Genomic DNA, 21424 nt, shown 5'->3' with positions numbered 1-21424 from the left:
TTCTTGCAATGGCAAGATTTCACACTTTTTCTTTTTGGCTGAGTCGTATTCCATGGTATACATGTACCACATCTGTATCCATTCAGGAAAGCGACACTTTGGTTGCTTTCATATCTTGTCTGTTACTAGTAACACTGCAGTGAACACAGTGATGAACATTTCTTTTCAAACTCATATTTTGGATTTTTCCAGATAAATACCCAGAAGTGGAATGGGTTGGTCGTGTGGTAGTTCCTTTTTTGATTTTTTGAGGAATCTCCATACTGTTTTCCACAGTGGCTGCACTAACTTGCATTCCCACCAGCAGTGCACAGGGGTCCCTTTTCCCCACGTCCTTGCCAGCACTGTTGTTGGTTGATTTGCTGATGAAAGGCCTGCAGCTCTTTAAGCCCAGGATTCTCGGCCGTAGCTGCACAGGGGGAGCATTCAGCAGTTCCAGTGCCTGGTCCCACCCTAGAAATTCTGACTCTGATTTAGCTGGGCTTTTAGAAGTCTGCCAGGGTGCTCAGGGGCGTCGCCTGGGAAGCTTGTTAAACACAGATTCCTGGGTACCCGCCTCAGATGATCAGCTAGGTCTAGGGTGGGGCACAGGAGTGGGTTTATAACCTGAGATTCTGATGTAGGAGGGCTCAGGGTCACACAGGAAGTCACATTTCAGGGTGTGGAAAGATGGTGACCCCATCTGGTGCCCTCCAGGTGAGGCCTGGGGTTTGAATCAAGACCTTCTCTGGGCAGCGCTTGTAGCTCTTAGAAGCTGAGGCTCAGAGCAGCTGCCGTGGGCCTGCACTGCAGAGAGGGCGATCTAAGGCTGTCTCCCTTCTCCAGGTGGGCGTGGTTGGGGAGGGGGAGGAGTGGCTGCTGATTCACCAGCTCACCAACGAGCCTGACGCCCGCTCCATGGAGGTGCCCAACCTCAACCCCTTCACCTACTACAGGTACCGGGGCAGGGAAGGGGAGGACTGCCCAGACCGAGACAGGCTTCATCCCTGGGGTCCTGCCCTCACCATCTTGCTTTTCCCCTCCCCCCACCCCAGCTTCCGCATGCGCCAGGTGAACATTGTGGGCACCAGCCCACCCAGCCAACCTTCTAGGAAGATCCAGACCCTCCAGGCACCCCCTGACATGGCCCCGGCCAACGTGACCCTGCGCACAGCGAGTGAGACCAGCCTGTGGCTCCGCTGGATGGTGAGGCCCCTCGAGGGTGGTTGGTGGGCCTGGGAGGTCTCCTTGATCCTCATCACCTGCAATGGAGCCATTGTCTCCAAGGGGCCACATCAAAGGGGCGTCCATGGGATACCCACAGCTCCCTTCTCTCTCTCCTACACCTCCGACCTGGAAGGGTGCCTTCGCCAAATGAACCAATGCCCACGCAGAGAGAGGGAGCTGGACCGCACTGAGCACTGAGTATTAAGCGGCATCCTGTGCCAAGCATTTTGCATTTTAATTCCATTTAATCGTCCCAGTAATCCCGCAAAGGATACGTTAGTATCCCAATTTACAGTTAAGAAACAGAGGCTTCGAGAGGTTAGGAATTCACCTGGAGGCACGCAGCTCCCCAGGGTGGGTCTGGGATGCAGAGGTAAGCCGTCCCACCACACCAAGCCAGAGGGCAGAGGGCTGCTTCTGAGGTTGAGGGGGAGGGGAGGGAGGGACCTTCCTTCCCAGACCTTCCCCACAGATGCGGTTGCCACTGCGCTAGGTGACCCTGCAGAAGGAACTAACACTAACACACTGAGGGTGTGCTCTCCCATCAGGTGCCATTCTAGGAGCTTTATTCAAAGTCAGGCTTTGAACCCTGTCCACAGGCTTCTAGGGGAGTCTGGTCCCCAAAGTGCAAGCCCTAACCACGGAGCCCACTGCCATCTTGTCTTCTGGGGAACAGAAGGGACCATTTCTCCCCCATTCTTCCCCAGGACACCATTCAGGCATGGATCCTACAAAGTGGCAATCTAAGAGGTGCTCAGGGCAAGTGGGAATTCTCAGACAAATGAATGTGGGAGCAGCGGCCCACAGCCCGGCTCCTTAGAGAGTCGGAAACGCTAGCTTCAGGAAGAGTCTGCCTCCCGGGTCCGTCTGGCCACAAGGCTCTTTCCGTGTGTTTCCCCATTAGAACGTTCACTAGTGGTACAAAGCCCAGCTCGCCGAGTGCCACGTGGTGGGATTTACAGAGAGCCGGGACTGCCTTTCATGTGTGTGGACAGTCTGACAAAAGGAGCGAGGGCGCCATCAGCCCTGGAAAACGTTGGTTGTTAGTTATAAGGCCCCGCCCGGGTGGCGGGCACTGAGCGGAGCTGCCGGCCGTGCCCCAGGCTCAGACCACCTTCTCACGCTGGTCTTTCTGTCCCTCTTCTCCCAGGCCCGCTCCCCTCCAGGCGGCCCTGCCCCGCTAACCCCCTGCATCTCGCTTTAAAGCTTACCCATACTAAAAGGTTAAAGAGTCTGATGCTTGCAGAATGTGTGAGGGGGTTTGGAGGGGATAAAAGGCACTTGCTGTCCCTGGCTCCTCCAGTCCTGCTTAATGGTGCACGGCCCGTTACCTTTCCTTAGCAGGTTAGGGAGCGTGCACGCAGGCCCACCTTGATTGCTGTGTAATGGTCTCTGGTCTGCCTCACTGAGCGTCTGGGAGGGAGGCTGGCCGGAGGGAGGGGTTATGTAAGGAGTGAGGAACGGGAGGAAGTGGGGTAGATTCTGGGGAGCCCATGGGAAAGCAGAATGGGGATGAGGGCTCAGGGCTCCCTAGCTGCAACGCTGCCGCCTTCAGAGGAGAATCAGAAGGCCGGCCCTCAGCTGACATCTGCTTCAGAGCACAGCCCCCCGTAGTGTGCATGTACCTCCACTGCTTTCGGCATTGCCCAAGTTTATCCGAGCGACCCTGCACCCGAGACCACAGCCCCACCAGCCTGGTCATAAGCCCCAGGAAAGGAGGACGTTTCTCCTCTTTGCTGAGATTCAAACAAGGAGAAAGAGAGAATACAGCAGGAGAGGCTGAGGTTTGCTGGACAGAAGGACTTCCTGATAGTGACTGGTGCCCCATCTATATGCGGGATGCTGTCCCCCATGCTGACTTCTCCAAGGCAGGCATAAGCTGAGGCCAGGCATGTTGCAGGCAATGGATAAACACAGGTTGGCAGCCTGAGTGAGGGCGTTAGGTGGTAGACAGCCAAGGCCAGCGGTTCCCTGCTCATCGGTGTATTGGACAGACAGGTTTGGCGGGTCGGCCTCCTGGGTCTGATGCCATTGGCAGGGTGGGAAGTTCGTCACATGCTCAGTAAAGAATGGATGCTGCCTCTCCTTAGAACCTGATATGGAGAGACAGGGTGATGGGGGCCATCAGAAACACAGAGTTTCACAATCTAAGCCACACCTGGTGGGATGGTGGGCAGAATAATCCTGAAGACTTCCTGAAGGAAGGGGCACAGGCCAGGCAGTTCTCTGTACACAGGGTGGGCCTGGCCTCACGGCACTGTCTGCCCACCCTGCCCTCCTGCAGCCTCTCCCGGAGATGGAGTACAACGGGAACCCTGAGTCGGTGGGCTACAAGATTAAATACGGCCGGGCAGACAGCCACGGCAAGACGCTGAGCCATGTGGTCCCGGACCGCGTGGAGCGGGAGTACACCATCGAGGACCTGGAGGAGTGGACAGAATACCGCGTCCAGGTCCAGGCCTTCAATGCCATCGGGAGTGGGCCCTGGAGCCAAATGGTGATGGGCAGGACGCGGGAGTCAGGTACTGCCCCCTCGCACCAGCCGCCCCGGACTTCCCGTGGCCCGTGGCTCAGACTCCCCTACCCGGCCCTTGTCTCCCTGCCCTCAGGGTCTCCCAAGGGCATAAAAGCTGGAGCTGTTGTTCAGACATGGCCTGGGCTCTCTGTCCTGTTTGTGCTCACGTTCCAGCAGAGCCCCGTGTGGTGCTCACCCCACAGCTGTGCCCGCTGCTCACACTAAGCCCACTGTCCCTGCCTCTGCCCTCACATTTAACCCTGACACCAGGGGTGCCCGAAAGAGCATTAGGCATGGGGATTGCGTTAGTTCCCAGAACATTCCAGAAACACAACCAGCAGCTCATAGGGACCTGGCAAGGGATCACCCACAGAGTATGAGCCTGCAGCCAAGCCTCATTTGTCCATATGTGGTTTGCCTCCGGGTGGCTTTTTCCTGGCCCTTTAAATGAGCTGTCCTTCCCCACCCTGGCCCCCACCCCAACTCTCACTGCCGTGCTGGCAAAAAAGTGCAGGTTCATCCTCATGTTAGCCTGAGCAGAGGATGGGGTGGGGGTGGGGGGCTAATCTGAACAGGAACAGCATCTGTGACATTCCAGAGCCAAAAGGAATCGTGGCGGGGAAATTCTATACTGGGGCCTGTGCCCTGTTTTCTTCCTCAGGTCCCACTCTACTCCCGTCCACTGTAGAGTCCACTTTGAGTCCTGACACTCTCTTCACTCCTTTCCCCCTCAGTCCCGTCCTCTGGCCCCACCAATGTGTCCGCGCTGGCCACCACCTCCAGCAGCATGCTGGTGCGCTGGAACGTGGTCCCCGAGGCTGACCGCAACGGGCTGGTGCTGGGCTACAAGGTGAGTCCCGGGGCTGAGCATGGGGGAGCCTGAGGCCCTAACACCGCAACGGGCTGGTGCTGGGCTACAAGGTGAGTCCCGGGTCTGAGCCTGGGGGAGCCTGAGGCCCTAACAGGCTCCTCCACCCAAGGTGCCCCATCCTCATAATCCCCTGGGGCCCAGGCCTCTGCCTTCTAGAGTAGACACAGGGATCTGTCTGGTTTCCCACCCATCAGTTGTCACGGCAACCAGAGAGTTCCCCACCTCAGTGGAGGGGAGGCTTCCTTGGGCCTGCTCCATCTTCCCCAGGAGCACGCTGGGTGCCCCAAGCCTCACTCTCTGCTCCAGTGGGCCCAGATTCAGTGTCTATTATCTTCTAGAATTCCTCCCCCAAACCAAGTCTGTCTGCGTGGTCCAGCCCTGACCTGGTTGTTGGGAGATGTGACTCGAGGTCCCAGCTCTGCCACTGCTGGCTGTGTGACCTTGAGCAAATCACAAGCCCTCTCTGATATGGATGCTGTCTCAGGAAACTTCCAGCTCCATGGCTGAGAGCATCTCTGGGTCCCCCATCCTTCCAAACACTAGCTTTCCTGTTCCCCGTGCCTTCCTGGGGCCAAGTGCTCCAAGGATCCCAAGTCTACCCCAACCCTAACCCTGCCCCTCAACTCCTGGGGAGGAGACTTGGGAGAGGAGTGGGCAGGCAGACCCAGGCCGAGGCCTTCACCCTGCGCTGGGCTCCGACAGGTGCTGTATAAGGAGAAGGACTCGGACTCCCAGCCCCGGGTCTGGCTGGTGGAGGGGAACTCCTCCCTCAGCGTCCAGCTCACAGGCCTGGGCAAATACGTGCTCTACGAGGTCCAGGTGCTGGCCTTCACGCGCATTGGGGACGGCAGCCCCAGCCACCCTCCCATCCTGGAGCGGACGCTGGATGACGGTGAGTTCCGGCTCCTGAGAGCCTGAGCACCTTTGTCCCCCACCCGGGGTCACTTTCTGTTCCTATGGGGAGCCAGTCACTGAGGAGCCAGCAACCCCCCCACCAGTGGATGCTAAGTAATGGATGGGAACAAGGGCCTCACAGAGGCAGTCTGACACCTGAGTCTTGTTCTCTCCCTGGGACCAGTGTCTGGAATGGAGACCTCGCACCTGTTTTGATTTCCTGTTCACCTGGGGCAGGTTCACTGTGAGTCAAGGTGTATGCAAGGGAAAGGCTTGATTTTTCCTGGGCATGAGCCTCCTTGTCCTGTGTGCACAAGAGTGACCCCAGCGGGGCTCTGGGCATTCACCCCTGCAGCCAAGGCTGACTGACAGGTCCTCTGCCCCCACCTTGTTTCCCCACACACACATACTCTTAGACTGCCCCCCAGAAACATGGGGGTCCAGACAGGAATGCAAAAGGAAGCCCAAACACCATATGTCTATATATTCTAAAGTTATAAATCAAGCTAATGAGCTGTTAAATTAAATATGTTCTATCCTCCTGCCTCGACAAATGTATCCTCATGTGACCTGCAAAACCAAGTTTAAGTTTGGAATCTCCACCTGCTGTGCCTACTGTGTCGGCATGAAGCATCACGGGAGGAGTTCCACCCCCACTGCCCACCCCCAGGTCTCCCTGCCCCCCTGCTCTCTCCCACCCTCTCTTCTAGCCCATGGCGTTCAGTCTCCACCCACACACCTCAAAACAGCCGCCCCTTGGCCATCCCCTAGTCCAGAGGCACAAGTCCTGAGGTGTGAACCTGGGAACACGCCCGTGCAGGCCCGGGAAGCCTGCTTGGGGCTGTCTGGGCAGGGGCTTCCAGGGCCCCAGGACTCCAGAGTGAGGTCTAGAAAGAGGAGTGGTGTGCTCGGGGTGGGCACTCCCCTTGCCCCATGGCCAGTTCACCGCACAGGGCCAGGAAGTCAGAGCGGTACCTTCTAAAGCGCAGACGCCCTTTGCTCCCTTCTGAGGGCACGAACATATGTGTGCATGGTGCACAGACACTGAGCTAAGGGAAGCTGGAGCCTTGGTCCCTTCTAGTTCCTGCCAAGTAATGCCTGTTCCGAGGGCAGAACCCTCGCTGATGGCATCTTTGTGTTAAGACAGTGTGTTGGGAGCATCACTCCGTGCAATTTTGTTGAGCAAAGTGCCACCCCACTATGCTGCTCTGCTAGAGCTGAACCTGGCTCAGGGCTGAGCAGCAGCTGCTCTCACTGTCACCCTCTTCTCCTTCGTCCCCTCAGTCCCAGGACCACCCGTTGGCATCCTGTTCCCAGAGGTGAGGACCACCTCGGTGCGGCTGATCTGGCAGCCTCCCGCCGCGCCCAATGGCATCATTCTTGGTAAGCCTTCACCCTCCCGCGCCCTGGCCACAGGAAGGAGGAGGTGTGAGGCCTGAAGGAGGTGAATTCAGGGTTGGCAGGAGGAAAACCAGGCCGGGAGGTGCCCCCATCTCCTCAAGGACGTTTATGAGTCTTGCTTCTCGCACTAGAAATCTCAATCTGTACGATGCTCAGCTGGGGGGCAGGGTCAGGGCTCACTGGTTAGCTTTGTGCCCTCAAGAGCCCCAAGTCCCCTGCCTAGTGGCCATCTGGTAAACATCAGCTGCTGTTCCCAGGTGTGGCCGGGTGAAGGCGCCCTGGCTGGCTCAGCAAAGCCACACTCACAGGTGGGAAACAGGAGCTAAGGCGGGGGGAGGGATGGTACAGATCAGATGCAGTATTTCGTATTCAGGTTTCTCCCCTAACACATACAGCCTCACGGGAGAAGGCCCATGAGCTGACAACTTGAGCAAGTCCGTTCTCTCCATGGCCTCGCCCCCTCACCTGTAGAGCAGTGGGTTGGACCCCTGTACCTGGCCCAGGCTCTCAGTCCCGACGTCCTGCAACACCTACCCCAGATGCACGCTCAGAAGGCAGACTGGAGACGTGAAGGGCGGGTGCTTTGGATCTAGAAAGACCTGGGCTGGGTCTCCAGCTGAGTCCCTTCCTTGCTGGCAGTCTGGCCTCACCGAGCCTCACTTCCCTCACTCAGGGCTGTTAGGGGGTCGCAGACACTCTGTATAGAGCACCCGTCCATGCCCCCTCACAGTCTCCCTCCCCAAGTGGCAGCCGAGGACACAAGAGTGACCAAGAGGGCTTCACGCAGGTGGGCCTCAGCCAAGAGTGACCAAGAGGGCTTCACGCAGGTGGGCCTCAGCCAAGGGGGCCCCGTGCAGCCCTTGTGGTGGCCGAGGAAGGAATGACCCTTTCTCAGGGCCCTGGGGGCAGCTTGCCCTGCTTCTTAGAGCAGCCCTTGTCCTTCCAACCCCCAGCTTACCAGATCACACACCGGCTCAACGCCACCGCAGCCAGTGCCGCCACTGTGGAAGTGCTTGCTCCCAGTGCCCGTCAGTACACAGCCACCCGCCTCAAGCCAGAGTCCGTCTACCTGTTCCGCATCACCGCCCAGACCCGCAAGGGCTGGGGGGAGGCCGCCGAGGCCTTGGTGGTGACCACCGAGAAGAGAGGTGACTGTCCACAGGGGCCGGGGGGTGCTGAAGAGCAGCCAGAGGGGCCCCCACCCAACTCCGGTGTTCAGATCCTCTCCTTGTGGATGGCTGGGACCCACCAGTTAGGAACCGCCTTGCCCTGGTGTGGCATGGGAAGTGGGCTCACATGCCTGACAGTCAAGGTCAGCGAGGGCTCTAGTAGAATCCCAGAGCTGAGCTAGGAGTTCCCCTCCAAGGGTCCTGCTCTGCCTCGGCTCCCATTTTTCCACAGGGCAGGTCAGTGAGGCCCCCTTCCGAGACTGTCCAACTGGGTGGAGGCTGCCGCCCTGGTGCCACACCCAAGGCTGGGTTTTCCAGAAACAGACCTGAGACCCACATTCCTATGAATGTGACTTATTGTACAATGTTCCCAGGGAAAACCAGAGACATGGGGCAATGTCCAGAGACATTTTGGTTGTCACACTAGGAGGGAGGTGCTACCAGCATCCTACTGGGGAGAGGCCAGGATTCTGCAATGCACCCAGCAGTGCACAGGATGGACCCCATAGCAAAGACTCTTCCACCCCACCTGCCAGAGCGCTGAGGTTGAGAAGGCCAGCGGGAGGGGGTGGGGCAGGGCGGAGGAAGCCGAGCTCAGGCAGGGCGTGAAGCGGTTTCCCACAGAGGGAGACAGCCTCTGTCCCAGCAACAGAGGACAGCATAGGTCCCGTCTCAGCTCTGTGGCACGCAGGGAGAGGAGCTGGGGTATCCCCAGCCCCTCACCATCATTCTCTGGCTGGCTGCCCTCAGGAGCTGTAAATTCCCAGGTACCTGGGCCTCTAGCACCCTGAGGACTGGGTCGCTGACCAGGTGCCACGCAGGTGCTGGTTGTTGGCATGGAGGAGGGGCATCAGGCCTGAGCCCAGAGCACCTCCTTCCCCTCCTTGGGGGAGCACACCCTCTCCCCCACCGCCAGCTCACGGGCTCCTCCCCACTCTGCAGACCGCCCGCAGCCCCCCAGCAAGCCAGCGGTGCTGCAAGAGGACGTGAAGGCGCGCAGCGTGCTGCTGTCCTGGGAGCCGGGCAGCGACGGGCTGTCCCCTGTGCGCTACTACACCGTCCAGACCCGAGAGCTGCCCAGCGGCAAGTGGACCCTGCACTCTGCCTCCGTGAGCCACAACGCCTCCGCCTTCGTGGTGGACAGGTGAGTCCGCCAGCGCCTCCGCCCCACCCCTCCAGCCCGGACAGCGCGGTGCCGTCCCTGGGGCAGGCTTTCCCCAGCACGGGAGCCCGCCCCCCCCCCCAAATCTCATCCACAGCCCGCCCCCCCCAGATCTCATCCACAGCCCGCCTCCCCCAGGACCTCCGCCCACGCACGCTCAGCCCTGCGGGTCTGCCCACACCGCCCTCCTCTCTCTGGAGCCCTGTTCCAGCTGCCTCTTAATTATCTGTTCCTGGAGCCCAGGCGCCCCTTAGAGAAGCGCTCGCCATCCTTCATTAGCGCTGTCTCCTCGCCAGGCAGCCTCTCCAGCTTCATCTCTAATAGGCGAGCGGAGCTTCACGCCCAAATTCTGGCTTCAGCTTAATTTCTCGTGGGTCGTATTTTTTTTTTGTATTCCATCTGACGTGACGGAGAGTTTTGAGCAATCCTTTCCTCCTTGCCCTCCACCCGCCATAAATCTAAAAGGAAGCCTGTTGCCTGGAGAGGAAATGAAACATAGAGATGAAGTGTGGTTAACTCTTGAGAACCTCGACCGATCCTCAGCTGACTGGACTCGGGACAGGGGCGACTGTTCTCGGAGGAGGGATTGTTGATGCTTTCCTAGCAGCGTGTTCCTCGGAGGTGGGAAACACGCAGTCCTTCCTCCTGGGACCTACGGCTTATCGTGGAGCTATAGGGGTGGCCACACCCCAAGCCATCAAGGTCTAGGGACAGCCTGGGAGCTCAGAACCTCCAGTGCCTGGGCCCTGTTTGTCCCCTGTAACTGACCTTCCTTCTGAGCCTCGATGTGCCCGTCTCTCTGTGCAGTGGATCGGCGCCCCTGCCCCTCCCCCCAGCAGAGGGGATCCCTCCATTCATTCAACCTGGTTCCCCTACAGGCTCAAGCCCTTCACGTCCTACAAATTCCGAGTGAAGGCGACCAATGACATTGGGGACAGTGAGTTCAGCGAGGAGTCGGAGCCCCTGACCACCCTGCAAGCTGGTCAGTGCCCCGTCCTTGGATGTCTTTCTCTTGGTCCATTGGGCACTTCCTGAGCACTAGACAATCTCTCCTGTGGTGAGAGGTCTCCAAAGGCGGGAGGGGCAGCGGGCCTGCTGGGCCCTTTGTCTGGCTCCCTCGGCAGAGTCCCAGGGAGGTTTGGGCCGGAGGAGTGCCCTTGGCTATGAGCTCAGCACCCACCACCGGCCTGGCTCCTGGTGCATTTGTTCTCTGATGTCCCCCAAGCTGGTGGCCGACCCCCAAAAATGTGGGGGAGCCTCAGCAGCAGCATAAGAGGTCATGGCTCTAGGAGAAGAGAGGAAGGGGCTCTGGCCCTGGGGTTTGGGCTGAGGTCAGGTCCCAGCGCCTCTCTCCCTTCGCCCTGGCCCTTAGTTCTGCAGTTGGGGTGGTAGGCGCAGAGGTTGACTTAAGGTGGAGCTGCCCACAGCTCAGTGTTCACAGAATCTGGTCCCTGTAGCCTCCCAGGGGACCCAAGGCCCAGTCCCCAAAGTGCACCTGTCTGCCTCTCTCCCCAGCCCCCGATGACGCGCCCACCATCGTGTCGGTGACACCCCACACCACCACCTCCGTGCTGATCCGGTGGCAGGTATGGCCCAGCAGCAGGGAGGGGCCAGGCATCAGCCATTGCCCACCTGCAGCCCCTCTGAAGGGAAAGCCCTTGAAGAGAAAACAGGGAGGACCCCCCCAAACCCTCCCCCAGCCCAAGCCCTCCTGGAGGAGGACATCCTCAGATTACAGTGACGTGGCTGGGTGCCAGGAGAGACCAGAGCAGACCAGGGCCATCGTGGCAAGGGGGCTGGGAGGTGCCCGCCCCAGGTGAGGTTGCAATTAAGGATCAGATGAAACCTGCCTTGTCTCAGCAGGGTTTTTAAAAGAGGCATCATAAAAAAATAGCTTTCACCTTCCCCAGAAGCCTGCGCTCCTGCTCATCTGCCGACGGGAGCAGAAAGCAAAGCAGAGGCAATCAAGGTGGAGGGCTGCACACGCTGAGCATACACACGCACCCGCCGTGCTGGGGGCCCAAGAGCAGGGAGTGGAGTGGGCTCCCAGGAAACTCCAGGGGATGTTGGCTAGGTTGTGGGCAGGGGGATCAGGCTGAGGGCAGCTGGCGATCACGTCAGGGAGCTCCTAGGCAAGGACCCGCTCTAGGACAAGAGCCAGGGTCAGGCTAGGGCCCCGACGGTGCTGTGTGAGCTTGGCAAGTTCCTAAACATCTCTGAGCCTCGCTTTTCTGCTCTGGTAAATGGCGTGGCAGGGTGATTCCTGTGCTTCCTTGCCTTATAAGGAATGCTGCAAGGATGAAGTAACCTCATCAAAAATGCTCAACATCACTTTGATTTCTTTTCCTGGTTGAGACTCAGTCTCTGCCCTGTGGCCCCAGGAGGCAGAATGGGGAGGGGGGGAGGAGCAGAGTGGAGGTGGGGTGAGCTGTGGTGGTCCCGGTCCCTCTCCATTCCCCACTCCCTTCCCTGCAGCCACCAGCAGAGGACAAGATCAACGGCATCCTCCTGGGCTTCCGGATCCGGTACCGAGAGCTGCTGTATGAGGGTCTCAGGGGCTTCACGCTGCGCAGCATCAACAACCCCGGGGCCAAGTGGGCAGAGCTGACCTGTGAGTGACATTCTGTGGGACTCAGGAGGGTGGGCGGGCACACTCAGCTCCCTGCCTGAAGCTCTCAGCTTCCTGCAACCAGTCTAACCTGAAACCCTGCCATCTACCCCTGTGTATCCCTCTCACTCCTGTCCCTTCAGTCACTGAGGGTTTATTGAGCACCTTCTATATGCCCTAGACACAGTGAACAAAACAGACAGGATCCCTGCCCTCTTAGCGTGAAGGCTGAGGGACGAGCCACATGCTTAAGAAGGAAGCCCTGAGGTAGATGTCTAAGGCCGTTGCCATGACAGCTGTGGAGGTGGCATTCCGGGAAAGCCTAAGCCAGTGTCAAAAAAGGCTTTCCTGGGGGATGGACACTGATGGATGTTTCCATGTCAACCAGTCCAAAGAGAAAGGGAGAGCCCAGCATGTGCAAAGGGCCTGAGGTTGGAAGGAGTACCAAAACCCAAGCCTGGTCACCTCCCAATGGAAGCATTCTGTTCTGCTTTGGGCTTCCCAGAACCCAGCCTGCCTCTCAGAGAGGTGGAAACTCCAGGGAGAGTGACATGGGAACAACCTGTTGCATTTGGGGGTGATGAGGGTTACTTTGGTAGCATGGTGGCTGGCAATGGGGTCCAGAGGCTGGGAAGCCAGTTTGAGGCTAGTGCAGTCACATAGGCGAGAGTGTGAGGTTGGAACCAGGGTGGCCGGCTTGGGATGGAACTGAGGGCCAGTACTGGCGATGACATGCTGTCGGCTCAATGACTGATACATGTTGGGGATGGGCCAGGTGAGAGAGGGAGGAGTCCAGAGGACTTGGGTGCCCAGGTAGGTGGTGGACCACTCACCACAGCGGAGACTAGCAGGAGGGGAGGAGCCAGTTCAGACCCTCTCTGCTTTGAGTCTTCCTCCCATAACTCCCTTAACCCTTTGGTGCCGTGTCTGCAAGCGGGAATTGCAAAATGATGGACTGCACGGCGAAGGCACATTAATAGAGAAATCAAATGCAGTGGGTTGAGCAGCATGCATTATTTTATTTATTTTGCAGACGTGTGCTCATGGTTGTGATTTTATATTGCCTGTGTATAATACAGTCATATTTCCTGGTAGGAAAATAGTTTCTGGTTCCTATGAGGAAATGAACGACCACTATTTCATGGTGGTTCTGCAGGAGCTCGAGCAAGGAAGCGTGTTGGGGCGAGAGGGCCCCCCAGTGCTGTCCCCGGGGATGGCAGGCAACAAGGGGCCCAAAGTACCCTGTGACAGGCCAGCACACACTGAGGCAGGGACAGCACTGTCCTGGGAGCTGCCTCCTCCCCTACTCCCGTGCTGACCCCTAACGCAACGTCAGGAACCCGGAATCCTGGTCCCTCTCCTCAGGCCACTCCCCCTCTGGGTCTTTGTGGAAGGGGTGCGTGTACTAACCTCCTCTGTCTGCTGTCTCCCTCTGGCCCCCCCACCCCCCGACCCGCTAGCCTTGTTCTCCATGCGGAACCTGAGCCGGCCCAGCCTCACACAGTACGAGCTGGACAGTAAGTCTTGCATGGTGGCTCCCGCCTGGGGCCCACGCCCACTGCCGGGATGGGGAGCGGGGCCTCTGAGGATCCTTGACCACAGGCGGAGTGGTATGCCCACCTTGGGCTACTTCCAGAATGAGACCACCCTTAGCACATGCGAATTTCCCAAATACACCAGCATGTAGGGGGTCACCGGTCATGCACTGGGTGCGGAATGGAAGAGCACCCAGCTTAGGTCTTGTGCGCCAGGTCAGGGGACGATGAATGTGGGCTCACGGCAGGAGCTGGTGGTCCAGCTGGTTGGCTGGGCAGGCATCCACGTCATGGCCCCCCTCCTGCTTTGTTCCGCCCAAGGCACTTCCAGCCTGGCTCTGTCTTCCAGGCCCAGGCCCGGCCCTGGACGGGGCAAAGCCCTCACCTTCCCTTCAGCCACGAGAAGCATTCCCGCCAGGTGCACGGCCCCACCCTCACTCTGTTCTGAAGTCCCAGCTGTGGTTGTCCTGAAGGCCAGGGCCTTGGGCATGGGGCCCCACACTTTGTAGGACTGAGCTGTCCCTCTCCTTCCTTCCTCAGCCCGTGTCTTGCCCAGACTGCATGGCCCTCTCTTGCCAGTCCCACTCTGGGGAAGAGAGATGCCCACCCAGGAAGGGAGATGGGGCTTCAGCATCCCCACCCAGGTTGTCAGAGCCCAGTTTCTGTACTCGCTCCCAGCTTCTGTCCCAGCACCTCACCCAGGTGCCCCACACTCAGCAAAAAACACAGGGTTTCTGTCCTTGCCAGTTGGCTCAGTGGTAGAGCATCAGCCCAGCGTGTGGAAGTCCCAGGTTTGATTCCCGGCCAGGGCATACAGGCGAAGCACCCATTTGCTCCCCACACTTCCCCCTCTCCTTTCTCTCTATCTCTTTCTTCCCCTCCCACAGCCAAGGCTCCATTGGAGCAAAGTTGGCCCGGGCGCTGAGGATGGCTCCATGGCCTCTGCCTCAGGCGCTGGAATAGCTCCAGTTGCAACAGAGCAATGCCCCAGATGGGCAGAGCATTGCCCCCTGGTGGGCATGCCGGGTGGATCCCGGTGGGGCGCATGTGGGAGTCTGTCTCTGCCTCCCTGCTTCTCACTTCAGAAAAATGCAAAAAAAAACAGGGTTTCTTAGCCCAGAATTTACATCCAAGGAGCCACTTCCCTTAGGGCTGAGCCCTATGTAAGGAGCTGACACTGGATACTTGTAGCATCTGCCACACAGGAAGGAATGACCCGTGACCCAGTGTGCACAGTTCACAACAGTGTCCCAGCATAAATATTAAGAGTGCCCCTTTCCATCTCAAAAGTGTGCCCCATGGTCACCTCCAGCCAGGAAGCCAGCCAGCAGCATCTGTGCGCGGATTCGCAGGTGCGGGTGGAGCACCATCCCCTCCCAGCTCCCCCTCTCTTACCTGCTCTTTCCTGAACCTTCACACAGGGACTAGAATCGCAGGGGTGTGTCATCCCAGCCTCTCCCGCAGCCTCCACCCTCCATGCTGGCTCTGTCCCCAGCAGGACCGTGACCTCTGTGTGTTTATCCCCTCCCCCGCTGTCACCTACCACAGACCTGAACAAGCACCGGCGGTACGAGATCCGGATGACCGTGTACAACGCCGTGGGCGAGGGGCCCCTGAGCCCCCCACAAGAGGTCTTTGTCGGGGAGGCAGGTGAGCAGTACCCGCCCTTTGGCCGCAAGATGCCTCCCCCACCCCCCATCAATGGAGCCCAACTAGAGGAGACATGGGACCCCAGGCCTCAGCCCGTCCCCTCCTTCTCCCTGGAGTCCACCACACACTCACCACCTCTTCCCCCACCCAGTGCCCACCACGGCACCCCGCAATGTGGCCGTCCACGGCCCCACGGCCACACAGCTGGACGTGACGTGGGAGCCACCCTCGCTGGAGAGCCAGAATGGGGACATCCAGGGCTACAAGGTACGTGCACTCTAACCACGGAGAGGGCCTGGAGGGCGAAGGGGCAGGCAGGGGGTTGGGAGTGACGGGGGGGTGGGAGAGGTGCCCGGGGAGGAGGCGGGAGAGGTGCCGGGGGGGAGGTGGGAGAGGTGCCCAGGGGGGAGGCGGGAGAGGTGCCGGGGGAGGAGGTGGGAGAGGTGCCCGGGGAGGAGGTGGGAGAGGTGCCCGGGGAGGAGGTGGGAGAGGTGCCGGGGGGGAGGTGGGAGAGGTGCCCAGGGGGGAGGTGGGAGAGCTGCCCGGGGAGGAGGTGGGAGAGGTGCCCGGGGAGGAGGTGGGAGAGGTGCCCGGGGAGGAGGTGGGAGAGGTGCCGGGGGGGGGGGAGGCGGGAGAGGTGCCCGGGGAGGAGGCGGGAGAGGTGCCCGGGGGGGAGGCGGGAGAGGTGCCCGGGGGGGAGGCGGGAGAGGTGCCCGGGGAGGAGGCGGGAGAGGTGCCCGGGGAGGAGGCGGGAGAGGTGCCCGGGGAGGAGGTGGGAGAGGTGCCGGGGGGGAGGCGGGAGAGGTGCCGGGGGGAGGCGGGAGAGGTGCCGGGGGGGGGGAGGTGGGAGAGGTGCCGGGGGGAGGTGGGAGAGGTGCCCGGGGAGGAGGCGGGAGAGGTGCCCGGGGGGGAGGCGGGAGAGGTGCCCGGGGAGGAGGCGGGAGAGGTGCCGGGGGGGGGAGGTGGGAGAGGTGCCGGGGGGAGGTGGGAGAGGTGCCCGGGGAGGAGGCGGGAGAGCTGCCCGGGGAGGAGGTGGGAGAGGTGCCCGGGGAGGAGGCGGGAGAGGTGCCGGGGGGGAGGCGGGAGAGGTGCCCGGGGAGGAGGCGGGAGAGGTGCCCGGGGAGGAGGCGGGAGAGGTGCCGGGGGGGAGGCGGGAGAGGTGCCCGGGGAGGAGGCGGGAGAGGTGCCCGGGGGGGAGGCGGGAGAGGTGCCCGGGGGGGAGGCGGGAGAGGTGCCGGGGGGGGGGGGGGGGGAGGCGGGAGAGGTGCCCGGGGAGGAGGCGGGAGAGGTGCCCGGGGAGGAGGCGGGAGAGGTGCCAGGGGGGGGGGGGGAGGTGGGAGAGGTGCCGGGGGGAGGTGGGAGAGGTGCCCGGGGAGGAGGCGGGAGAGGTGCCAGGGGGGGGGGGGAGGTGGGAGAGGTGCCGGGGGGAGGTGGGAGAGGTGCCCGGGGAGGAGGCGGGAGAGGTGCCCGGGGAGGAGGTGGGAGAGGTGCCCGGGTCCGAACCTGCTCCCTCGGCTGCTTGCTCACGGTCCACAGAACCACCGTGCGGCTGGGCCAGCAGTACCCCCGCCTCTGCCGCGTCCCGAGTGCAGGCCGCGCGCGGACACAGGAGCGCAGGCTGTGCCTCAGCTTAGGTCCCTTCCTGGCGCCCACCCTGCACCCGGCTGCCAGCTCCCAAAGCCAACAGCAGACCCTGCAGAGTGGCTCTTTGGCCTACCCTAATGACATTGATGCTCACTGGATGGCCACTTAGCGAAGGACCACTGACTGGGACTAGGAAATCTCTACTTAAAAATTATTTCTAAATTATCGGTGATGTCATGTGTTATAACAGGATTCAATTTGTCTCTGATAGTCACAGAGCCTTTTAAAACTCCTCAGTCCTCTTGAAAGCTCTGAAAAGCTGGTAGCTTATAAATGTTTGTGCCCATTCAGAGGTCCCCAAACTTTTTACACAGGGGGCCAGTTCACTGTCCCTCAGACCGTTGGAGGGCCACCACATACAGTGCTCCTCTCACTGACCACCAATGAAAGAGGTGCCCCTTCCGGGAGTGCGGTGGGGGGGCCGGATAAATGGCCTCAGGGGGCCACATGTGGCCCGTGGGCCGTAGTTTGGGGACTCCTGGTAGATGAAGAAACCTAGACCCAGCTTACGAGGCCCAGACAGGTCACAAGTAGCAGAGGTTCCGACCCCGGGTGTGCCATCCATCACTCTACAAGGGTGGAGAGGAGCCACTGAGTGCACATCCCCAGAGAAGCTGGTAAAAGTAGTAATAACCCTGGGTGTCCTTGGCTGGAGCTGTTGGGTCATAGCCATTGGGGCATAGCCATGGGCCGTGCGTGGAGCCTGCCTCCCATCCCAGTGTCCAGCGCCACCCTCATTCCTGCTGGTGAAGGTTATTCCAGGGAGTGGCCCAACGCAGTGGCAGGTGGGGAGTGTGAGACCACAAGGGGCCTCACGGTCACCCGGCTCAGCCGTCACTGCACAGGCAGACACTGAGTTTTCGCAAAGGTACAGGGCTTGTCCCCTCACATGGCTGGTCAGTGCCAGTGTCCCTGGTTTAAGACAGAATCAGGAATAGGCGACTCTTTCCATCTGGGAGAAAGGCAGGCGGGGGTGGGGACAAAGACGTCTTGCCAAAGGAGCTCTAAGGATGGATGCCACCCCGGGCATCCTTGCCCAGGAGCACCAGCTGGGAAAACTAAATATTGCGTCCTGAGCATATGCCTCCCATGGGAGGAAGCAGGAGCCCGGCCGAGCCTGCAGAGTGTGACAGGTACCAGACGGTCGAGGGCTGGAAGACTCCAGTTATTGTGCAGACCCAGGAAGTGTGTGGGCACACAGACTCCGCATAGCCCCACCACCACCACCTGCAGTTGTCTGCGAGCTCTGGGAAACCTCACAGGCACGGGTGTTAACTGGGGGAATGGGATTCCACCTCCCAGACAGGGATTAGCATCTACATGGATTACCAGTAACGGCGCATCAACGTGCCGTGCCACGGACCACAACAAAGTGAACTGCATAGGGTCCAACTGAGCTGTGACATGTCAGACCCATCCCTGCAGCTACCATCTTCCATTGATGCGTGTTTACTGAGCAGTTATTTTGTGCCCAGCAATGTTCTCCGTCAACGTGAGAGTAAATTGTAGGGAAAGGAGACCAGCGGTGTACAAAGCAAACAGCAGCTCCAAGTGGTGGTAAATGAGGCAGGTTACAGGGACAGTGATTCAGGGGGAGGTTTGAAAGTTTAAGTAAGGTCGTTAAGGAAGGATATAACGAGATGCTGACAGTTGAGCAAAAGTGAAGGGGAACAGAACATGAATCGCATGCATGGTTCTAGAAGAAGAGTATTCCAGAAAATGGAAAAGAGGAGCAAAGGTCCTGGGGCCAGTGGGTGTTTGGCATGTACCAAAACCAGCAAAGGGTCTTGTGTGTTCCCAGAGTGAGCAAGGGGCAGCATGATGGGAAGTGGCTCTGAACAGTGACCTGGGCCACTTGGCCCAGAGCTGTCTTAATAAGATGACAATCGCCTGACTGTGGTGGCGCAGTGGATAAAGCATCAACCTGGAAATGCTGAGGTCACCGGTTCGAAACCCTGGGCTTGCCTGGTCAAGGCACATATGGGAGTTGATGCTTCCAGCTCCTCCCCACCTTCTCTCTCTGTCTCTCTCCCTTTCTCTCTCCTTTCTTAAAAAAAAAAAAAAAAAAAAAAACATTGATACATTAATAAGATGACAATCAGTGAGGGTTTGAGGCAAAAGGAGGGGCGTGGATGACTTGAGTCATTAAAGGTCTGTGCCGGCTGATGTGCAGAGAGTAGTCTGAAATGGAGAAAGCACCGATCCACAGAGGCAACCACGTGTGAGATGTGGTGGCCAGGACCCGGCGGTAGAGCGGTGACCAGGTTTGCTCTGAACAGCAAATAAAATTTGCTGGTGAAGTGAAGATAGGGTGTGAGAGAAGGAAAAGTGGCATGGGTTTCCAAGCAACCGGATGATGGCGGTTCCAGTCACAACACAGGGAAGTACAAAGGACAGTGGGAGGAGGAGGCCTGAGGTCTCAGCTGGAGTCAGTTCCACATGTGCCTTGGACATCCCAGGGGAGACAGCAAGTGGGCTGGTGTCTGGAGTCTAGGGGGGGGTCTAAGCTGGACATGCGAACTGTGGAGTCCTCAGCACATTGATATCACTGAAAGCCCAGATATCAGACGTGTGGAGAGAGGACACAAGAAGTCCATAAACTGAGCCTTGGGACCAGAAAATGTGGGTGAAGTCTCCAAACCCACACAGAGAACATGCTTCCTGGAGGAGGGAGGAATCAGATGTGCCAACCACACCTGAGCTCCAGCCAGATGCCACCTAGAAAGCAATCCTTCAGAGATGTCAGACTACAAGCCATGGGCCGAGTCTGGCCCTCCACTTGTTTTCTTAAATGAAGTTTTATTGGAACCCAGCCACACGCATGTGTTTTCAAATGACCCTTGGCTACGTTTGAATTACGAGGGCAGAGTTGAGTAGCTGCAACAGAGATATTTGGCCCGCAAAGCCTCAAATATGTATTACCTGGCCCTTTACAGAACAAATTTGCTGGATTATTGCTGCCATTCCTCAGTGAAGGGTCCTCAGCTGAGAGTCGTCACCTCCGATCCTCTTCTCCTGTTCTCCCTTGAACCTGCTCCAGCAGGGTCTCACCCCCACCACCCCACTGGGGCCCTTCCTGTCCGAGCCACCCCAGCTCCCATGCTGACCATCAGCGGTCAGATGCAGGCCCCACCCACCTGGCTTAGCGCCAGCATTTGACAGGATGGATCTTTCCCTCCTCCAAGAAATGCTTTCTCCTCTCAGCTTCCCTCGCTGGCTGTTCCTCACTCTCCTTTGCTGTTCCAGTACCTCTCTCCCAGCCTCAAACACTGGGGTCCCAGGAACCACTCCATGGTCCTTTATCTCCATGAACTTTCTTCCTGTGCACTCACCAAGTACCTCTCTGTGCTGATGACATTCGTATTTTAGCATTCAGCTTGACCTTTCTCCTCTATGCCAGATTCAGCAGGGACTTTGTCTACTGTTGTATCCCCATTGCTACCTCAACCCTCATCTTCCCACATCAGAAGAGTCTGTAAGAGAAAAAGAGGACTAGGAAAGTGTTAGAGAACAGCAAGGATTTCATAATAACAAAGATGTCCTGACCGCCATTCACACATGCCAGGTGGGGGCACTTGTTTTCCTCAGCTTCCTCCAGACAAAAAGCCTCTTCGGCCAGCAGGTGGCGACAAATGCCCACTAACCATCCGTGCCTGGTGGCGTTGGTAACTTTCTGGCCTGGGGTCAGAGTTCTAAAACTAGTGAAGCATCTCTGAGCTTTGCTGACCACAAGCCAGCGTTCACCAAACACCAGCCCCAAAACAGAGAAACTGGAAGCACCGGGGCGCAGACGCTGTGCTCTCGGACTAAAGCCTCTGCAGCCGTGCGGGGCCCGCCTTCTTTATTCCGTTGGACCTTTGCTCCTCACCTGGGTCCTGGGAAGGAGGTGTCCTTACCCCACAATACAGGCAACAGAACTGTGGCTCAGGGACGTCACTGGCCAAGTCACAGCCTAAGTCAGTGCTGCCCTGAGGGTCAGCTCCAGGCCAGCCAGCCTCTGCGTCTGGCTTTGCAAAGTGTCGGTGCAGGTGAACCACCCAGGGACTTGACAACGTCCACAGGGTGCCTGACACCCTACATCCCTAACAGGCGCCCAGATGATGCAACCTGCTGGTCTTGCACCCCACTCTCCTTTGGGGCGAACGCTCCTGTGCACTCGCCTCTCATCGCAGGTTCCTACAGAGCAGAATGGCTGAGTCCCCCTGTGACTTCGTTCTGGGAGCTGGTGTGCTGGGGCCATGCTCAGCCCTGCCGGCGCTGCCCTAAACCCACAGCGGGCACGTGCCCTCGAGGGTTCACAGTCCGGCAGAGGACGGAGCATTAGAAAAGGAAGCTGCTGGAAGGGCTTCTAAAGCAGCTCTTATTGATAAATGCTTCTAAACTATTTCCTGGACCACTCGGGGGTGCGGATGGTTCAAAGGCAGAGGCCTCTGAGACCCTGGGGTAGACGGGCGCAGGCGGGAGGCTGTTACCCATCTCCCTGCCCCATTATCTGTGTCCGCAGATTTACTTCTGGGAAGCCCAGAGGCCGAACCTGACGGAGCGGGTGAAGACGCTTTTCCTGGCTGAGAACGGCGTGAGGCTCAAGAACCTGACCGGCTATACCACCTACATGGTCAGCGTGGCAGCCTTCAACGCCGCGGGGGATGGGCCGCGGAGCACCCCTGTCCGGGGCCAGACCCAGCAAGCAGGTGTGGCAGAGCGGCTGGAGGGGGCCTCTGGGCTCTTGTGACAATAGAGGCAGCTGCCTGATCCCACCGCTAAGACAT

The 21424-nt window shown here is 59.1% G+C and overlaps 1 protein-coding gene across 1 annotated transcript in view; it reads left to right on the top strand.

Moving 5' to 3' along the window:
• Nucleotides 1–21424, top strand: part of SDK2 (sidekick cell adhesion molecule 2) — a 275265-nt gene that overhangs the window by 222754 nt on the left and 31087 nt on the right. The window contains exons 23-37 of the mRNA XM_066386782.1: nt 826–935; nt 1035–1185; nt 3491–3728; nt 4456–4571; nt 5295–5484; nt 6771–6869; nt 7841–8035; nt 8999–9200; nt 10097–10200; nt 10734–10804; nt 11694–11829; nt 13287–13343; nt 14910–15011; nt 15163–15278; nt 21160–21346. Coding sequence (XP_066242879.1) covers nt 826–935; nt 1035–1185; nt 3491–3728; nt 4456–4571; nt 5295–5484; nt 6771–6869; nt 7841–8035; nt 8999–9200; nt 10097–10200; nt 10734–10804; nt 11694–11829; nt 13287–13343; nt 14910–15011; nt 15163–15278; nt 21160–21346 — 2074 coding nt within the window. The remainder of the gene's footprint in view (nt 1–825; nt 936–1034; nt 1186–3490; nt 3729–4455; nt 4572–5294; nt 5485–6770; nt 6870–7840; nt 8036–8998; nt 9201–10096; nt 10201–10733; nt 10805–11693; nt 11830–13286; nt 13344–14909; nt 15012–15162; nt 15279–21159; nt 21347–21424) is intronic.

The sequence above is a fragment of the Saccopteryx leptura genome, chromosome 5, assembly GCF_036850995.1.
Source record: "Saccopteryx leptura isolate mSacLep1 chromosome 5, mSacLep1_pri_phased_curated, whole genome shotgun sequence".
NCBI lineage: Eukaryota > Metazoa > Chordata > Mammalia > Chiroptera > Emballonuridae > Saccopteryx > Saccopteryx leptura.
The sequence above is the reverse complement of the archived record's forward strand: the minus strand, read 5'-3'. Positions and strand labels throughout refer to the sequence as shown.